The 18772-nt window shown below is 50.8% G+C and overlaps 1 protein-coding gene across 3 annotated transcripts in view; it reads left to right on the top strand.

The window, feature by feature from the left end:
- The first annotated feature begins 241 nt into the window (after positions 1-241).
- The window catches only part of AHCYL2 (adenosylhomocysteinase like 2), a 36593-nt gene continuing 18062 nt past the window's right edge, over positions 242-18772 (top strand). Inside the window, exons 1-4 of one of the 3 annotated variants that reach the window (XM_039711192.1) lie at positions 242-296; positions 8102-8210; positions 15616-15759; positions 16549-16649. In XM_039711192.1, the coding sequence (XP_039567126.1) occupies positions 252-296; positions 8102-8210; positions 15616-15759; positions 16549-16649 (399 nt within the window). In that variant the 5' untranslated portion in view covers positions 242-251. Of the gene's footprint in view, positions 297-6069; positions 6172-8101; positions 8211-15615; positions 15760-16548; positions 16650-17217; positions 17343-18772 lie in introns of those variants that run through there. The other 2 variants (XM_039711191.1, XM_039711193.1) reach the window with 2 other exon arrangements.

Genomic DNA, 18772 nt, shown 5'->3' with positions numbered 1-18772 from the left:
AGGGCTGTGAAACCGGGCTGGACCCGAGCCCTTCCCAGGTTTGGGATTTGCAGCAGGGATGAGGAACCCGACGGCGCCCTGAGCGCGAGGCCGGCTCCTGAGGGACCTCTCCGTGGGACATCTGTCCCTGAGGGCTCTGTGAGCTGTGGGGCTGGGTGGTGCGTCCCCAGTGTGTCCCAGTGCATCCCAGTGCATTCCCAGAGTGTCCCAGTGCATCCCAGATGTGAGCGTGGAGGGACTCGCCGTGGGAGATGTGGGGCGGCGGCGCCGGCACCTTCCAGCTGCCCGAGTGGATGGTGAGTTACTGACCTGCAATGAGGCTCGTTAAGGTGGGAGATTAACGATTGGCATTAATTAATTGCCTCGTTAATAACGGCCAGGTGCCATGGATGATCCCCCCCGGCCACCCCAAATCCGTTGTATTCACAACAAATTTTTATGGGAATTTTGCACTGGCAGGGAGGAGGAGTGGGAGAATCCACAGAGCGTTCCAGGGGATTTGGGATTTCATCTCAGATCCACCTTTTCAGCTGAATTTTTACCAGCAATTTACATTCTGCTGCTGGAATGAAACCTCTAAAACTTCCAGACACCGAGCACTCTTCATTTGAGTGGTTAAAGAGTTTAGAATGGATCCCAAATATTAAATCCACTTTTCCCTCCTTCTCTAGTGGAAAGAATTCCCAAAGCAGCTGAAAATAAAATTACATAGCTCCAAAAATCCAGGCAGGGCTTGGAAGGCAGAATTCCCTGTCTGGGGTTGGCTCCGTGGCCCAAAAATGGACCAATATTTGTTATTTCTTCCTATATTTCTGCTCACATCTCCAATTTCTGGATTTAAAGTTATCCTTCCTGGTAGTTCTTCTAAAAATACTCAGATCAATGTGGTAAAAAGTTGGAATTCTGGTGCTCCTGCAGAGGAATTTGATTTTATTTACAAATATTGTCCATGCATTGGATTCGAACATCATTACTCCCCTTTATGTCCAGCTTTATATTCCCTGTTATCCCTTTTCTTAATTTTGTGGATTTTATTGTAAAATTCCAGCTTATTCTGCCTCTCACTCATTTTTTTGTGACAGTTCTTTCAGCCTCCCCCCAAATTTTAACATATTTTTATCAACAATCAGGAAGGAATTTTGCATTTTAGGGTTATCAGTGACAAACTTCACATCATTGACAACTTCATTTATGGTCTCAAACGTGGATTTTTCTTTGTAAAAATGTGGAGTTTTCCTTAAAAACAAAACCTCTCCCTCTAATTTTTCCATTATGGATTCAGTGCTTCTGGGATCAGGGTCACATGACAAAAACTTTATTTAAATAGACTTTTTTCATTCTTATTGCTTCAATAATTTCATTTTCCAGCACGGTTTTATGATTTCATGGATGGTTTAAAGCTGCTGTGGCATCAAATCCATCTCCAAAGGGCTCCAAAGGGTCATGTCCTGCAGCGACGTTTTTAATCAGGATTTTAACTCGGCTCATTTGCATTTTATGTGGTTCCTCGGGTCAGCGTGGGAGGGAGCAGCCACATCTCGAGAAATAATTAGCCCGAGCTCGAAATTGCTCATTATCTTTAAGGTCATTGTTTCAAGGAGTCTTTTAGGTCTTAATGTTCTTGCTGAGGCCCTGGTTTTATGTCCATCTCTTGGTATTAACCAAATGTTGGGAAATTATATTAGTGAATAACAACAACAACAACAATAATAATAACAACAACAATTACGACGATGATGATGTTAATAAAATAATAATAATAATAATAACAACAACAATTATGACGATGATGATGTTAATAAAATAATAATAATAATAATAACAACAACAACAACAACAATAATAATAATAATAATAATAATAATAATAATAATAATAATAATAATAGTAACTCCTTTGTATTGTTTCTTGGGAAAATAACTTAAAATGTGGGTTCTCCCATATTTTGGGACTCTGATGGAATCACAGAACCCCTGAGGCTGGAAAATCCCTCTGAGCCCACGGAGTCCAAGCATCCCCAGCACTGCCCCATGTCCCCAAGTGCCACATCCACACGGCTCTGAAATCCCTCCAGGCCTGGGGACTCCAGACCTCCTTGGGAGCCTTTTCCTTGAAGGAATTTCCCCAGGATCCCGGCTGGACCTCCTGAGCACCCTCAGCAGCCGTGGAAGGATCCTGCGGGGTCCCTGTGGCTCAGGATGGGGTGTCCTGGCAGGCAGTGACTCCGCAGGGATTTTCCAGCTCCAGCTGCTGAGATCCCACATTTGCAAATAACAAAACACCCATGGCCTGTTCATTGCAAGCTGAGGCAATGTGGAATTGGCAATTTCCTCTTTTTCCTGCTTTTTGTGGGGTTGTGACCGACAGAGCTGGGATGGCCCAGGGGACCCGTTCTGCTGCTGAGGGAGGAGATTCCTCTCTTCCTTGTCCTTCCCGTTGTCCCCACTGGAAGTGCCTGGGTTGGGGGTTTGCTGTTTTCTTCCTTAAAGGATTTCTCCTCCCTGCTCCCACCATTCCAAGGGATTCTCTGTCAGATGTCCCTGGCAGTGCCCAAGGCCAGGCTGGACGTTGGAGTCCCCTGGGACAGTGGGAGGTGTCCCTGCCATGGCAGGGGTGACACTGGAGGGGCTTTGAGGTCCCTCCCAACCAAATTCCACCATTCCATGATCCAGCACTGGAGTTGATGCCCTGTGAGGGCTGACCTAGAGCAGAGTTCCAGAATAAAGCAGGGATTGATGGAAAGGATCTCCTGCATGGGTGCACCTGGGGCAGCACCAGAGCCCAGCCAGGGCTGCACCCAGGATGACCCCAAATGGTCCCAAAATGAACCCAAGATGACCCCAAATGGGCCCAAAATGCACGAGCGCTGCCGGGGTCTCTCCCTGGGCTCAGCTCTGCTCCATGTGCACATTGCAGTTCAGTGTCCAACCCCAGTGCAGCCCCTGCACTCCCATCCTTGTTTTTCTCTCTGCAGCCCACGGGGTTTGTGCTCCTGGGCTGGCATTGGGATCATTTGTCCTTGGTGCCCAGCCCAGCAGGAATTGTTTTGTCTCCCTGCTCTGTGCACAGAGCTCCCCATCCCGTAACGTGAGCCCAGACCCACACCCCAAAGCAGCTCAGAATGTGGAAATAGAAAAGCCAAACCCTGGGGGATCAGGGAGATCCCTTCAAGGATCAATAGTTAGAATTCCCAACCCCCTTGGAAAAGCACTTTGGCCCAGGTGGGCGAATCCTCATTCCCTTTCTTTCTTTCTTTCTTAAATCTAAAACTAAATCTAAGCTAAAACCAGCTTTAAACCTGCACATTCGCAGGGTGTTTTCCACACGAGGGTTAAAGCTCTTTGTTAATCCTGGAGCTGAGCTCTGTGTGATGGATCTGGACACTTTGAGCTCTGGTGAATGTTTGGCTCAGGGAGGATCCCACGTGCATTTAGGGGATGTGGAACTCCAGAACGAGCAGGCTGGGACAATCCCTCTCCTGGAGTGATGTGGTCCAGGCCTGGAGGTGGTGAGGAGAGGTGAGGCTGAGGGTTGGAGCTCATTCCCAACGTGGAGGGTTGGGAGCAGGCTCCTGCTGACACCGGTGTCCCCAGCGTCCCTCAGGTGTCACCCGGAGCAGGAGGTGAAGGATCCACCCCGGCAGCTCCAGCAAGAAAATAACTTCTCCTTCAGGAGCAGGGAATGAGGTTGGGAGTGGGACATCAGGACAATCACCTTGGTCCCCCCATGTCACAGCACAAAGTCGTTTCTCACCCATCTTCACCCTCCTTTATTTAAAAAAAAATTTAATTGATTTTATCTCTCTGCATCATGGATGGATGAGGTGTTTTTCCACTGGGAAAGGACTTCCCAGGGAGTTTGTCACCGAGCAGTGGCAGTTATTCAGGGCCACCTCCTTGTCCTGCTGTTCCATCTATAAAGTGATGTCATTTCACTCATTCCATGCAGAAATTTAAATTCCCAGCTTCTTTGCAGGTGGATTTGGAAGCTCCAGCAATGCTGGAGAGCTTGTGCTGCTTATTCCCTCAGAAAACTTGTTTTCTCTCTTTGTTCCCCCCGCCAAAAAAACCATAAATTTAAAAAAAGGAATCCATTAAGCTCCAGCAATGCTGGAGAGCTTGTGCTGCTTATTCCCTCAGAAAACTTGTTTTCTCCCCCCGCCAAAAAAAAAAAAATTAAAAAAAAAAAAGGAATCCATGGCCAAGAATCAATTAAAGACACCCAGAACAAAACAATTTACTGGGATTGAGCACAGTTCTCTCTGGTTTTATTTGACTGACCCAGATTGACACAGAAATTACAGAAGGTTCCTGAGCTCTGGGGTGGAGATGAAGCAAAAGCTTTCATTTTTAGCATTTTTATAGAATATTGGTTCTTAATTTTAATGTGTTGAACTCATCTTTCATTGAGGAAAAAAAAAAGGGGTTTCTTTCCCAGGAAAAGCCTTTGGATTTAAGTAACTCGGTGCGAGAACCTGCAGGAAAAAGAGTTTTTACTCATAAAATGAGTTTTTTCCCCCTTTAAAGACTTTGAGTTGACTTACACTGAGCTGAAGTCAAGTGTCCCTTGGGATTTTGCAGGAGAAGGCTCAAGGATAATGTGGAAAATGAAAAATTTACCTGGAAAACACAACTTGGGCTGCAGTGTCAAGTGAGAAAAGCAGTGCTGATCGCAGATTCTCATTCCCTGAGATATTTCCACATTGGAAATAATTTATATTTCCATTTTTCACATTTTTCAGTCATTGTACAACTCAGGAATTCTGGGGGATTTTCCCTCCTTTTTTCCCCCATTAATTCCTCCAGGAGCTGCTTTCATATAGCTCAGGAACTTTTGCTCTTTTAGTGAATTCCTTGACATCTGCCCTGGAGATGGAAATGCCATGGAAGGAACATCTTGGGGAAGGAATTTTCCTTGACAGTTTTCCATCCTCAGGACAACTGCTGAGGAGCAGGATCAGATCTGATTTGGGGTAAATCCGGTGTAAACCTGGTGTAAATCTGGTGTACAGAAAGAATCATGGCTGGGGGAGCTTTTTAATTCTATATTCAGTCAGAAATGGTGCTGAGGACAATCAGTGGTGCCCTGCTGCTTCCCAGGTCCCTTTTCCTTGGACTCACAGAATGGAATCACGGGATGGGTTGGGTTGGAGGAGACCTCAAAGCTCCACCAAAGCCCCTTAAAGCTCCTCACCCTCGTTTTTCCCATTTTTTCTTCCTTGCATCATCTCTTCCCACCTAAAAGGCTGTGGAATGAGCAGATGCCATGCAGAACAATAATTTTAATTCTCATTTAGCAGCTGGCGTTGTTATCCAAGGAGTTCTATCCCTGATAATTTATTATCTGGGATAATTCCCATAAAAACCCCTCGAGGTCCTGCCCAGAGAAGCCATGGTGCTCCATCCCTGGAAGTGTCCAAGGCATGGTGGGAGCTGTGGGCTGGAACTGGATGGGATTTAAGGTTCTTCCAACCCAAACCATTCCATGATTCCATAATTCCCAAAGGACTGGAACAACACAGGGATGGATGTTGGAGTCGGGACCCTTCCAAGGACAAACTCTGCCCTGGTTGCCATGGGGGACACAGCGAGGAGCGGGATAATTAAAATAATAATAATTGAAAACCACTTTGCCATCCAACAAACGCCCCTGTTGTTTTAGTTGCTCATTAGTTAATTTCCTTCTAACGAGGCTCCGTTAACGCAATCATCTGACATTGGGGGGAAAGAGGGAGAGCGGGGAGGAGGGGAGGACCCGAGTTAAAGGAGCTTAATTAGCGAGTTAATTATAGCGAGCAGGGAAATGTTCTGCTTACATAAATAAGGCATTGTTATGCACACACCAGGCAGGCCACGTTCAAAACTGCCGCGGAGCTCCGCGGGTCAGGAGCGCTGTAATTCCACACAAAACACAGGCAGGAATTGTTCCTGGCGACGCCTCATTAAGTCCTGCCAAAAAAACAAGTCTGGAAATCCAACGGGTTCCCTTGGCCTCCTGCCCTGGCGGTGAAACCGGAGCGGGCAGGACCAGCGGGGTGGGATGGGATGGGCTGGGTATAAATGGGGCATTCCCTGCTCCGGAGGGAGCCGTGCCCGGGACAGCCAGAGGGTCACCATGCCCAACAAGAAGAAGTACAACGTCAACGGGGACTCAGCGGGGATGAAAGCCCAGGTGAGGGCACTCTTTGGGACAGTAAGGATGGTTTTTCTACTCAAAAGCGCGATTGTTTCTCTGTTGCCTCTCTCTTCTTCCTCCTCTCCTCGCTGTTTCCACCCAATCCATTCCTGGAGCTCCTCATTTGGACAAAGTCCCAATCTCTGGAGAGCTTCCCTTAATTTTCTCTTGGGAACGATGAAGAGTCGAGGCAAACACGTTGGTCTGGGGTTGTTCATCTCTCCGGAGAACTTGGTGGGGTCGGACAGGGAAGTTTCCCAGGAAAACCTTGGATAAGCAGACCTTTTTTGCACAGAGAAGTAGCTCAAGGTGGCTCTTTGTGATGGAAGCCCCAGGTCAGATGAGCAGTGGCTCATTTGGAATGTAAAGGTGAAACCTCACCTGCATTCAGCACTCATGAACCCCTTGTGTCCCTGCAGGTGAGGTTTTCCAGCAGGAATCGCTTGTTCCTGCTGGAAGGTGAGTTTCCCAGGAAAACCTTGGATAAGCAGACCTTTTTTGCACAGAGAAGTAGCTCAAGGTGGCTCTTTGTGATGGAAGCCCCAGGTCAGATGAGCAGTGGCTCATTTGGAATGTAAAGGTGAAACCTCACCTGCATTCAGCACTCATGAACCCCTTGTGTCCCTGCAGGTGAGGTTTTCCCCAGGAATCGCTTGTTCCTGCTGGAAGCTGGAAGCAGCAGCTCTTGTGTCCTTCAGAGCAGCTTGGGCTCCTAAATCCAAGGAACTGCAGCCCTCCAAGGCTGCACAGCTTCTCCTTGAAGCTGTTGCCTTCAGAGGTGTTTTGGTGGGAGCTGACTGAGCCAAATCTCTCTTTTCCTCCCGTCTGGAACATTCCCATCTTCCAAGCTGGGCTGGAACGCGGCTTTTGTGGGTTTGGCAGGGATTGGAGCAGCCTGGGGTAGGGGAAGGTGTTCTGTGGAACTGGATGATCCTTGAGGTCCCTTCCAACCCAAACTATTCTGGGACCCTGTGAAATTCCCTTTTTGCCCACTCTCTCTATTCCCTAAAGGATTAAAATCAAAGGGCATTGGCCAATGCAAGCCAAAAGCAGATCCGAGCCTTGACCTGGCCCCTTCCCGAATTTCCCTTTCCTGGGGCTTCCTTCCACCTCCTGGCTGTCTCAGCTAAAGCTGAACCCAGCTTGTGGCTGTGTTTAAGGGGTTTAAACCTTAGAGGGTTTATTTAAGTCTGGTTCTAATTCTGCCTGATTCATTCAGGACTTGTTTTGCTTCGTCGTTTACTTGGTTTTGGATGTGTGAGGGCTCAGGGAGCTCTGAATTCCCAAGATCACTGCGTTGTGTGAAAAGTTGTGTTCTATGTCCTTGAAAAGGTGATGTGGGGAAGGGAAATGTGAATTTAACCCAAATTACTCCCCCTTTGTTAAATCCCAGTGTGTCTCCAGCTCTGCTTCACGCCAATAACCTCCTCCTGTGATGGAGCTGCTCAGCTGTGGAGGGATTTGTTCTAAATTAAGGGAAGAAAAAGGACAAAAAAGGGAAGTTATTTCAGGCCAGCAGCTTCTTAGAGCAGGACCATAAACCCTGGTGTGTGTGCAAAGCCCCCGTCCCGCCGGGATCAGGGCGTTAATCCTGGCACAGCCCTGGCTGTAACTTGAGTTTGGTGTGGATTTTCCCTTCCCATGGGTGTTCCTGATCCGGTGTAATTCTGTTGTGTACTCATAAAAACTTGTGTTCTCCGGCCATCTGTGCTCCCAAAATTCAACAGCCTACAGTGACATCTCTAATCTTGGCTGGAAGGACTGAAATTAAACAAAATGGGCAATTTACCATATCCAGTCCCCATTAATTAACAGGAATTGTGCTCCAGGCCATGACTGAGATGGTGCCGGTGTCTGCTCAAGGCCTTGGGTTCTTGGGATTGCTCTGCTGGGTTTTTTACAGAGAATCCCTGGTTTCTTCCCACAGATCCAGTTTGCTGACCAAAAGCAGGAGTTCAACAAGCGCCCGACCAAGATCGGCCGCCGGTCGCTGTCCCGCTCCATCTCGCAGTCCTCGACAGACAGCTACAGCTCAGGTGTGTCCAGGCATGTCCCACTCTGCTCTGCCCTCAGAGGGAAGGCACGCAACAGGCTTTGGCTTTTTTCCTCCTTGTCCTGTGCAGCTGGATGGAAAATTAAATTATTCTGGTGTTCTGCTCTCTCCTCATAACCCAGTGTGCAGCTGCTGCTGCCTTCCCTTCGTTCCCTCCTCTCCTCCTTGTCCTGATCCTCCCAGGAAAAGTGTTTCCATGTTTTATTCCTGCTTGTTTCCATGTTTTATTCCTGCTTGAGCATCACAAATCCACGGGGATCCCGCTGTAGCTTTGTTGCACGTGAGGTTGGAGTCTTTGGGGACTTTGAAGGGCTCTTGGAAGAGGTTTGTCCTGCTGGAATCTTGCTGGATGGATTTTTGGGATACTTGGCAGCTCACGGTGTATTTGGGGAGAATCTGGGTGGTTTCAGGGACCTCAGAGCTCAATCTCATTCCATCCCCTGCCATGGTCAAGGACACCCTCCACTAGTCCAGGTTGCTCCAAGCCTCATCCAGCCCAGCCTCAGAGGTTCAGAGCTCTGATTCAGCTCTGTCCAGTGTGGAGAACCTCAGGAAACTCCGGCTCCAGCTGCTCCTGGTGGCTCATGGTTGGTGGCCAGAAGTCCTCCCAGCTGGGAACTGTCCCTGGTGTTTCTCCACTCATTCCCACGATGCCAGGATGTCGGGGATGAGCTGGGACCGGGCTGGAGCTCCCGGCATTCCTCAGCAGGTTTGGAGGAGCAGAGCTGGAAAAGCCCTGGTTATCTGGTCACTCAGCTCCTGCAGAGCTGCTCCTCTCCAGAAGATGGAGGTTCTGATCTGAGCCTGGACACCCCAGTCCCACGGGTTCATCCCGGTTTTTGTGGGAAAGCCGACTGTTCCTCGTCTCCTTTCCCAGCTCCCGGCTTGCTGCTTCCTCCGTGCTGCTTTTCAGGATTGGAGGAACCTCCAAAGTCTCATCCAGAGGTTGGGATGAGCCCTCCAAAGATTGGCACCACCTGGGTGACCCATCCTGCGGGCACTGACAGCGTTCCCATGAAAAGGGAGAAATTCAGGAGTGCTCCTGCCACATTCTCTCCAGAGGCACATCAGGCTGGGCTCTGTTTGGAATCCACAGCTCCGTCTGATCCTGGAGCACCTGGAATGGTTTGGGACTATTTCTGCAGACTCCGAGTCTGCTTATCCTGGCTGATGTCACCGTGTTCGCTCCCAAGTCACAGCTGGAAGGACTTGGAGCAACTCTGGGGAATTCTCCTCCTCTCCTTGCAATTAACATCAGAATTGCAGTTAATTATCTCGTGGAAATGTTCCATTTCCTGCTAATGAAAGGAGCAAGACTGGCATTCCTGGTGGAGGACTTCAGCTGCCATGGATGGATGATGGATGGATGGACGGATGGATGGATGGATGGACGGATGGATGGATGGATGGACGGATGGATGGATGGATGGACGGATGGATGGATGGATGGACGGATGGATGGATGGATGGACGGATGGATGGATGGATGGACGGATGGATGGATGGATGGACGGATGGATGGATGGATGGACGGATGGATGGATGGATGGACGGATGGATGGATGGATGGACGGATGGATGGATGGATGGACGGATGGATGGATGGATGGACGGATGGATGGATGGATGGACGGATGGATGGATGGATGGACGGATGGATGGATGGATGGACGGATGGATGGATGGATGGACGGATGGATGGATGGATGGACGGATGGATGGATGGATGGACGGATGGATGGATGGATGGACGGATGGATGGATGGATGGACGGATGGATGGATGGATGGACGGATGGATGGATGGATGGACGGATGGATGGATGGATGGACGGATGGATGGATGGATGGACGGATGGATGGATGGATGGACGGATGGATGGATGGATGGACGGATGGATGGATGGATGGACGGATGGATGGATGGATGGACGGATGGATGGATGGATGGACGGATGGATGGATGGATGGACGGATGGATGGATGGATGGACGGATGGATGGATGGATGGACGGATGGATGGATGGATGGACGGATGGATGGATGGATGGACGGATGGATGGATGGATGGACGGATGGATGGATGGATGGACGGATGGATGGATGGATGGACGGATGGATGGATGGATGGACGGATGGATGGATGGATGGACGGATGGATGGATGGATGGACGGATGGATGGATGGATGGACGGATGGATGGATGGATGGACGGATGGATGGATGGATGGACGGATGGATGGATGGATGGACGGATGGATGGATGGATGGACGGATGGATGGATGGATGGACGGATGGATGGATGGATGGACGGATGGATGGATGGATGGACGGATGGATGGATGGATGGACGGATGGATGGATGGATGGACGGATGGATGGATGGATGGACGGATGGATGGATGGATGGACGGATGGATGGATGGATGGACGGATGGATGGATGGATGGACGGATGGATGGATGGATGGACGGATGGATGGATGGATGGACGGATGGATGGATGGATGGACGGATGGATGGATGGATGGACGGATGGATGGATGGATGGACGGATGGATGGATGGATGGACGGATGGATGGATGGATGGACGGATGGATGGATGGATGGACGGATGGATGGATGGATGGACGGATGGATGGATGGATGGACGGATGGATGGATGGATGGACGGATGGATGGATGGATGGACGGATGGATGGATGGATGGACGGATGGATGGATGGATGGACGGATGGATGGATGGATGGACGGATGGATGGATGGATGGACGGATGGATGGATGGATGGACGGATGGATGGATGGATGGACGGATGGATGGATGGATGGACGGATGGATGGATGGATGGACGGATGGATGGATGGATGGACGGATGGATGGATGGATGGACGGATGGATGGATGGATGGACGGATGGATGGATGGATGGACGGATGGATGGATGGATGGACGGATGGATGGATGGATGGACGGATGGATGGATGGATGGACGGATGGATGGATGGATGGACGGATGGATGGATGGATGGACGGATGGATGGATGGATGGATGGAGGGATGGATGGATGAGGGATGGATGGATGGATGAGGGATGATGGATGGATGATGGATGGACGGATGGATGGACGGATGGACGGTCGGATGGACGGATGGATGGATTATGGATGGATGATGGGTGGATGATGGATGGATGGATGATGGATGGATGGATGGATGGATGGATGGATGGATGGATGATGGATGGATGGACGGATGGATGATGGATGGATGGATGGATGATGGATGGATGGATTTTTTAGGTCAGCCCAGCCTGGATGACCCAAGTGCTCGTCATTGTGTGTTACCCACCATGTTTTGAGGGTGGGATTAGGACAGGGATATCTGGAATTCCAGGTCTCTGACCTCATGCTGGTGCTGTTTCACATTTTTGGAAGGTTTTACAGGGAATAAACCAGTTTTGGGGCCTGTAACAGGCTCAAGCTGCCCCTTTTCTCCCTTTGTGATGCCAATTCAGACAGCCATGAGTGGACCCTTACCTCAGATATCAGCAAAGCCAGACTTGGCTGAGTTTAGGCTCTGGCCTGGGCTTTGCTGGGGCAGGACACGGATGGAGGTCACCTGAGACCTGCTGCTTTTGTGTTGTTCTCTTGGAAACCACGGAATTGTGGAACACCATGAGTTGGGAAGGACCCACATGGATCCTGGAGCCCAATAATCTGCATGTAATACATTGATAATGGAAATGATGGAATCCTGGAATGGTTTGGGGGGAAGGGACCGCAAAGTCCACCCAGTGCCACCCCAGCCATGGACAGGGACACCTCCCACTGTCCCGGGCTGCTCCAAGCCTTCTCCAACCTTGGACACTTCCAGGGATGTGGAATCCTCAACCCTCTGGATGGAGATACAAACACAACACAAATAATCCAATTTATGTTTCAGCTTTCCATAGCTCACAGAATGCCAAGCCAGGGAGGAAATTTCCATTAATCAATTTTGGAGAACATTTTTATGAAACTGTCCCATCAATTAATGACAGGAATCCTTTCCTTTCAGTCCTTGTTTTCATTTTACAGAAAAGCAAAGGCAAAATTGACTTCTAGAGATTTGGTTCGCTGTTATATTAACTATCAGCATTCATTTAATTACCGTAATTATATGTGTACTTCTATATTTTAGATTTATTTAATATTTAGATTTATTTATATTTAGATTTATTATAATTTTATTTATTTAGTATAAAACCTACTGCTTATGAAAATCTGGTGACTCCAGGCAGTGTTTGGGGTTTTTTTGTTCAAAAAAATTATTTTTCACCCCCAGAACCAAAACTCCCTGGTTTTAAATCAACCTCCACACAGATTAACTCTCTTCAAGGAACTAATCCTCCTCCAACTAATTAATCCTTCCTCCTGGAGCCCTTGCCATGGAGCTTGGTTTTACATAAGGTGCCCTCTGTGGTTAATCCAGGCTCCTGACCTCGGGATCTGCTGTGGGATGGGGAGCAGAGCGGGACCCCGCTGCCCTCGGGGGTGCTTGGCAGGGTGGGACTCGCCCTTCACGCCCTGCCGAGGATGGGGAGGAGTTCCAGCAGTGCCTAATTCCCTCCCAATTCCCCGGGATGGCAGCCTGGCACAGCCACGGCGCCCGGGCTGAGCTGTTTCCTTGGAATCCCGAAACCTTCCCGCGAGCCAGGAGGGGAAGCTTGAGCTTGTGGGGTCCTGCAGGAGACACAACCCCATGGCCAGTTTAACTCCTTTTTTGGGTTTTTGGGTGGAAATGTCGCTGGAGCTGATCAGGGTAGAAGATTGGTGGATTTACTCTGAGTGGATGAAGAAGCTGTTGGATTCCATCCCCACTCAAGGCCTGGATGCCACTGGAATGCCGTGGCTCTCTGGGAACGCTGCTGGGATCAGCACTGTGGGAACCTCCCCCCTTCTGCTGCCCCATTCCCCTGGTGCACGTTTGGGGTGGAAACCAGGAATCTTGACTGTTGGCTGGAGCAGCTCCCGTGGGTTCCAGAGGCCTGTGGGGATGTGGAAGGAGGAGTGTCCATCACCGTGTCCATCATTCCCAGAGATCCAAAATATCGGCCAACTCCACCGGGGCCATCATGGATGGAGCTGTTCCACCACGGAATTCCTCTGGGATGGACACAAAATCCTTGGTTGCCAGGCCCCAGGTTCAGTTTGCAAGCACCACATGAGCTGGAGGGGAAGGACCTGGAGCAGAACAATTCCTTAAGGAATGAGGGAATGGCCAGTTGGGTCCTGGAAGGGTCACCTGGAGAGGAAGGGCTTGGAGCAGAACAATTCCTTAAGGAATGAGGGAATGGCCAGTTGGGTCCTGGAAGGGTCACCTGGAGAGGAAGGTCTTGGAGCAGAACAATAGCACGAGGAATGAGGGAATGGCTGTCTGGATCAGTTGGGTCCTGGAAAGGTCACCTGGAGAGGAAGGACTTGGAGCAGAACAATTCCATGAGGAATGAGGGAATGGCTGTCTGGATCAGTTGGGTCCTGGAAAGGTCACCTGGAGAGGAAGGTCTTGGAGCAGAACAATAGCACGAGGAATGAGGGAATGGCCAGTTGGGTCCTGGAAGGGTCACCTGGAGAGGAAGGACTTGGAGCAGAACAATTCCATGAGGAATGAGGGAATGGCTGTCTGGATCAGTTGAGTCCTGGAAGGGTCACCTGGAGAGGAAGGACTTGGAGCAGAACAATAGCACGAGGAATGAGGGAATGGCTGTCTGGATCAGTTGAATCCTGGAAGGGTCACCTGGAGAGGAAAGAGGAGCTGGGATTTGGAGCTCATTGCATTTCTCTGGCTGCTGGTGCCAGTCCTGGAAGATGGAAGAAGAGGTTTGGTTTCCCACAGTAGGGAAGGATTCCAGAGAATCCAAAAAAGTGGCACAACCTGAAATCTGAATTCCAGAAAATGTGGCACAAAGGATTCCTTCAGCTGATCCAAAGTGGTGGTTGATCCATCACGACTCAAATCAAAACTGGATGTGATTTTATTCAAGTACATGGGATCTTAGGAATCCAGTGGGATTCCTAACTCCATGAAGGGCTCTTCCATGTGTCTGCCGTGGTCTAATTCCATAATCAGAGGTTCTGAGGACACTGATAAGGAAGGAGGACAATTACTGAGAGCTCCTGGAATGGATTCAGCACATCCACACCCTCTTAAGGCAGAGCCTTACTCCCATCCCGTGGGGCTCAGGACAGGATCCGGTGATCCCCGGCTTTCCGAACAATTCCCAAAATCCCCTGAGATGGGGAGCCAGCAGCTCCCTGGACAATCCACACCAGGTTCGTGTTGTCCTCCTGATGGAGAAGTTCCTTCTATCCACCCCACATGTGCCTCCCAAGCAGCAGCTCATCGTCAGTGTGACGGAACACCAAACTGGAGCCAATCCAAGGACTGGGAATCCCACAGGAACGGGATAATCATCAACTCCCACCCTCCCCCTGATGTTTGGGATGAAATAGGGTCTGAAATTGCAATCCCTACTGGCTTGGAAGTGCTCCAGACCTCAGCAGGCATTTGTGGGATGGGTTGGAGCTGTGGAGGCCTGAGTTCCGGGAAGAGAGGTGGGAGAACGTTTGGGAAGAGAGGTGGAGGAATTTTGGGAAAGAGAGGTGGGAGAACTTTGGGAAGAGAGGTGGGAGAACTTTGGGAAGAGAGGTGGATGGGAAAGAGAGGTGGGAGAACTTCGGGGAAGAGAGGTGGGGGAATTTTGGAGAAGAGAGGTGGGAGAACGTTTGGGAAGAGAGGTGAAGGAATTTTGGGAAAGAGAGGTGGGAGAGCTTTGGGGAAGAGAGGTGGGAGAACTTTGGAAAGAGAGGTGGGAGAACTTTGGAAAGAGAGGTGGGAGAACGTTTGGGAAGAGAGGTGGGAAAGATTTGGGGAAGAGATGTGAGAGAACTTTGGGGAAGAGGGCTGGGAGAGCTCTGGGGAAGAGAGGTGGGTGGGAGAACTTTGGAGAAGAGAGGTGGGAGAACAGTTGGGAAGAGAGGTGGGAGAACAGTTGGGAAGAGATGTGGCAGAACTTTAGGGAAGAGAGGTGGGTGGGAGAACTTTGGGAAGAGAGGTAGGAGAAGGCCATGGAGATGAGCCCGTGTGGGAACCAGGCAGTGCTCCATCCCATCACCTCTGCTGTGGTGCTGAAGTAGAGGTCGATGAGAATTAAAAATCCACCCCAGGTAAATCCAGCTGGGGAAGTGCCCCTTGTGAGGAGAAGGAGAGATCCCAGCTGGGGATGGAAGGGGCTGGGCTGGAAGAACATCCATGGACACCCTCTGTGGGCCACCCACCCCCTCCCGTGTGGGTCCTGGGGACTTGGGGAATGTTTTACCCCGTTCCTGACCTGCCCTGCTCCCTGCAGCCGCCTCCTACACGGACAGCTCGGACGACGAGACCTCCCCAAGGGACAAGCAGCAGAAGAACTCCAAGGGCAGCAGCGACTTCTGCGTGAAGAACATCAAACAGGCCGAGTTCGGGCGGCGCGAGATCGAGATCGCCGAGCAGGGTGAGGGGTGAGGGGGCTGCTCCCCTGCTCCTGGGGGCTCTGCCTGCCCCACAGCCCCTGCCCGGCTCGGGGCAAAGGGAAAGGTTCTGGGGGGTTTGGGGTTGGGAAAGGTTCTATGGGATTTTGGGGGTTGGGAAGGGTTCTATGGGATTTTGGGGGTTAGGAAAGCTCCTGGGGGGTTTTGGGGGTTGGGAAAGCTCCTGGGGGGTTTTGGGGGCTGGAAAAGCTTCTGTGGGATTTTGGGGATGGGAAAGGAGTTAGAGCTGTGTAGTTCCAACCACTAAAGGACCATTCTATGGTTGAATATTTATTTTGTTAAATCAGTAGAAAAGATGAAACCCATCCCATAAACTTCAGAATTTTGGTTTATCTTGGTTACCTCCAAAAAATAAAAACAGCAAAGGCCAGGCAGGGTTTGGGTATTGGAGAGGTGGAGCAAATCAGCAAATCCCAAATCCTCAGCCCAAAGCAGATTTTCCTGCAGCCTCAGCAGGGGCCAGAAATTTGAACAAAATAGGGAAAAATCCAGAGGGATTTGGAGATTTTGATGTGTTTGGGATCTGGGAATTTTGATGTGTTTGGGATCTGAGAATTTTGATGGGTTTGGGATTTTGGGACTTTGATGGGTTTGGGGATTCTGATGTGTTTGGGATTTGGGGATTTTGATGTGTTGCTCTGGAGGCTTTGGCTGTTTTGGAGCTGGGTGAGTTTATGGGAATGCCAGGCAGTGGGGCTGTTCCTCCTGGGCTCTCCCCACCCCATTCCCATTTCCTTTTTGTTTTCCTGCAGAGATGCCGGCGCTGATGGCCCTGAGGAAGAGAGCTCAGGGGGAGAAACCCCTGGCGGGGGCCAAGATCGTGGGCTGCACCCACATCACAGCTCAGACAGCGGTGAGAGCCGGCCCCAAACCCAAACCGGGCATAGCCAGTGGCCATCCCATAAACTGACCCCAAACTGGGCATTCCCACTGCCCATACCCCAAACTGGGCACTGCCAGTGGCCATCCCATAAACTGACCCCAAACCGGGCACTGCCAGTGGCCATCCCATAAAACTGACCCCAAACTGGGCACTGCCGGCGGCCATCCCATAAACTGACCCCAAACCTGGCATTGTCAGTGCCCATCCCGTAAAACTGACCCCAAACCGAGCATTGCCAGTGGCCATCCCATAAACTGACCCCAAACCGGGCACTGCCGGTGGCCATCCCATAAAACTGACCCCAAACTGGGCACTGCCGGTGGCCATCCCATAAACTGACCCCAGACCTGGCATTGTCAGTGCCCATCCCATAAACTGACCCCAAACCGGGTACTATGGGTTTGGGGATTCTGATGTGTTTGGGATTTGGGGATTTTGATGTGTTGCTCTGGAGGCTTTGGCTGTTTTGGAGCTGGGTGAGTTTATGGGAATGCCAGGCAGTGGGGCTGTTCCTCCTGGGCTCTCCCCACCCCATTCCCATTTCCTTTTTGTTTTCCTGCAGAGATGCCGGCGCTGATGGCCCTGAGGAAGAGAGCTCAGGGGGAGAAACCCCTGGCGGGGGCCAAGATCGTGGGCTGCACCCACATCACAGCTCAGACAGCGGTGAGAGCCGGCCCCAAACCCAAACCGGGCATAGCCAGTGGCCATCCCATAAACTGACCCCAAACTGGGCATTCCCAGTGCCCACACCCCAAACCGGGCATTGCCAGTGACCATCCCATAAAACTGACCCCAAACTGGGCATTCCCACTGCCCATACACCAAACTGGGCATTGCCAGTGACCATCCCCTACACTGACCCCAAACTGGGCATTGCCAGTGGCCATCCCATAAAACTGACACCAAACTGGGCATTGCCGGTGGCCATCCCATAAAACTGACGCCAGACTGGGCAGTCCCAGTGCTCATCCCTAAAATTGACCCCAAACAGGGCATTCCCAGTGCCCCTCCCCTAAAACTGACCCCAAATGGAGCATTCCCAGTGGTCATCCCCTGAACTGACCCCAAACAGGGCAGTCCCAGTGCTCATCCCTAAAATTGACCCCAAACAGGGCATTCTCAGTGGCCATCCCTTAACCATCCCATAAACTGACCCCAAACCGGGCACTGCCGGTGGCCATCCCATAAACTGACCCCAAACCGGGCACTGCCGGTGGCCATCCCATAAACTGACCCCAAACTGGGCATTCCCAGTGCCCACACCCCAAACCGGGCATTGCAAGTGACCATCCCATAAACTGACCCCAAACCGGGCATTCCCACTGCCCATACCCCAAACTGGGCATTGCCAGTGGCCATCCCCTAAAACTGACACCAAACTGGGCATTGCCGGTGGCCATCCCATAAACTGACCCCAAACTGGGCATTGCCGGTGCTCATCCCATAAAACTGACCCCAAAGGGAGCATTGCCACTGCCCATACCCCAAACTGGGCATTGCCAGTGGCCATCCCCTAAAACTGACACCAAACTGGGCATTGCCGGTGGCCATCCCATAAAACTGACGCCAGACTGGGCAGTCCCAGTGCTCATCCCTAAAATTGACCCCAAACAGGGCATTCCCAGTGCCCCTCCCCTAAACTGACCCCAAATGGAGCATTCCCAGCGGTCATCCCCTGAACTGACCCCAAATGGAGCATTCCCAGTGCTCATCCCCTAAACTGACCCCAAATGGAGCATTCCCAGTGGTCATCCCCTGAACTGACCCCAAACAGGGCAGTTCCAGTGCTCATCCCTAAAATTGACCCCAAACAGGGCATTCTCAGTGGCCATCCCTTAAACTGACCCCAAACGGCATTCCCAGTGCTCATCCCCTGAACTGACCCCAAACAGGGCATTCCCAGTGGCCATCCCCTAAACTGACCCCTGATTTTCCTGATTTCTGTGGTGTTTTTGCAGATAAAATCCCCATTTCTCTGATTTCTGCAGTGTTTTCACTGATAAATCCCCATTTCCCTGTGTTTTTGCAGATAAACCCCCCCATTTTCCTGGTTTTCCTGCTGTTTCTGTGCTGATTTCCCTGGTGTTTTCACA

This window comes from Passer montanus, unplaced genomic scaffold, assembly GCF_014805655.1.
Source record: "Passer montanus isolate IOZ18808 unplaced genomic scaffold, ASM1480565v1 scaffold240, whole genome shotgun sequence".
Taxonomy (NCBI): domain Eukaryota; kingdom Metazoa; phylum Chordata; class Aves; order Passeriformes; family Passeridae; genus Passer; species Passer montanus.
This window is presented reverse-complemented; position numbering and strand designations above follow the sequence as displayed.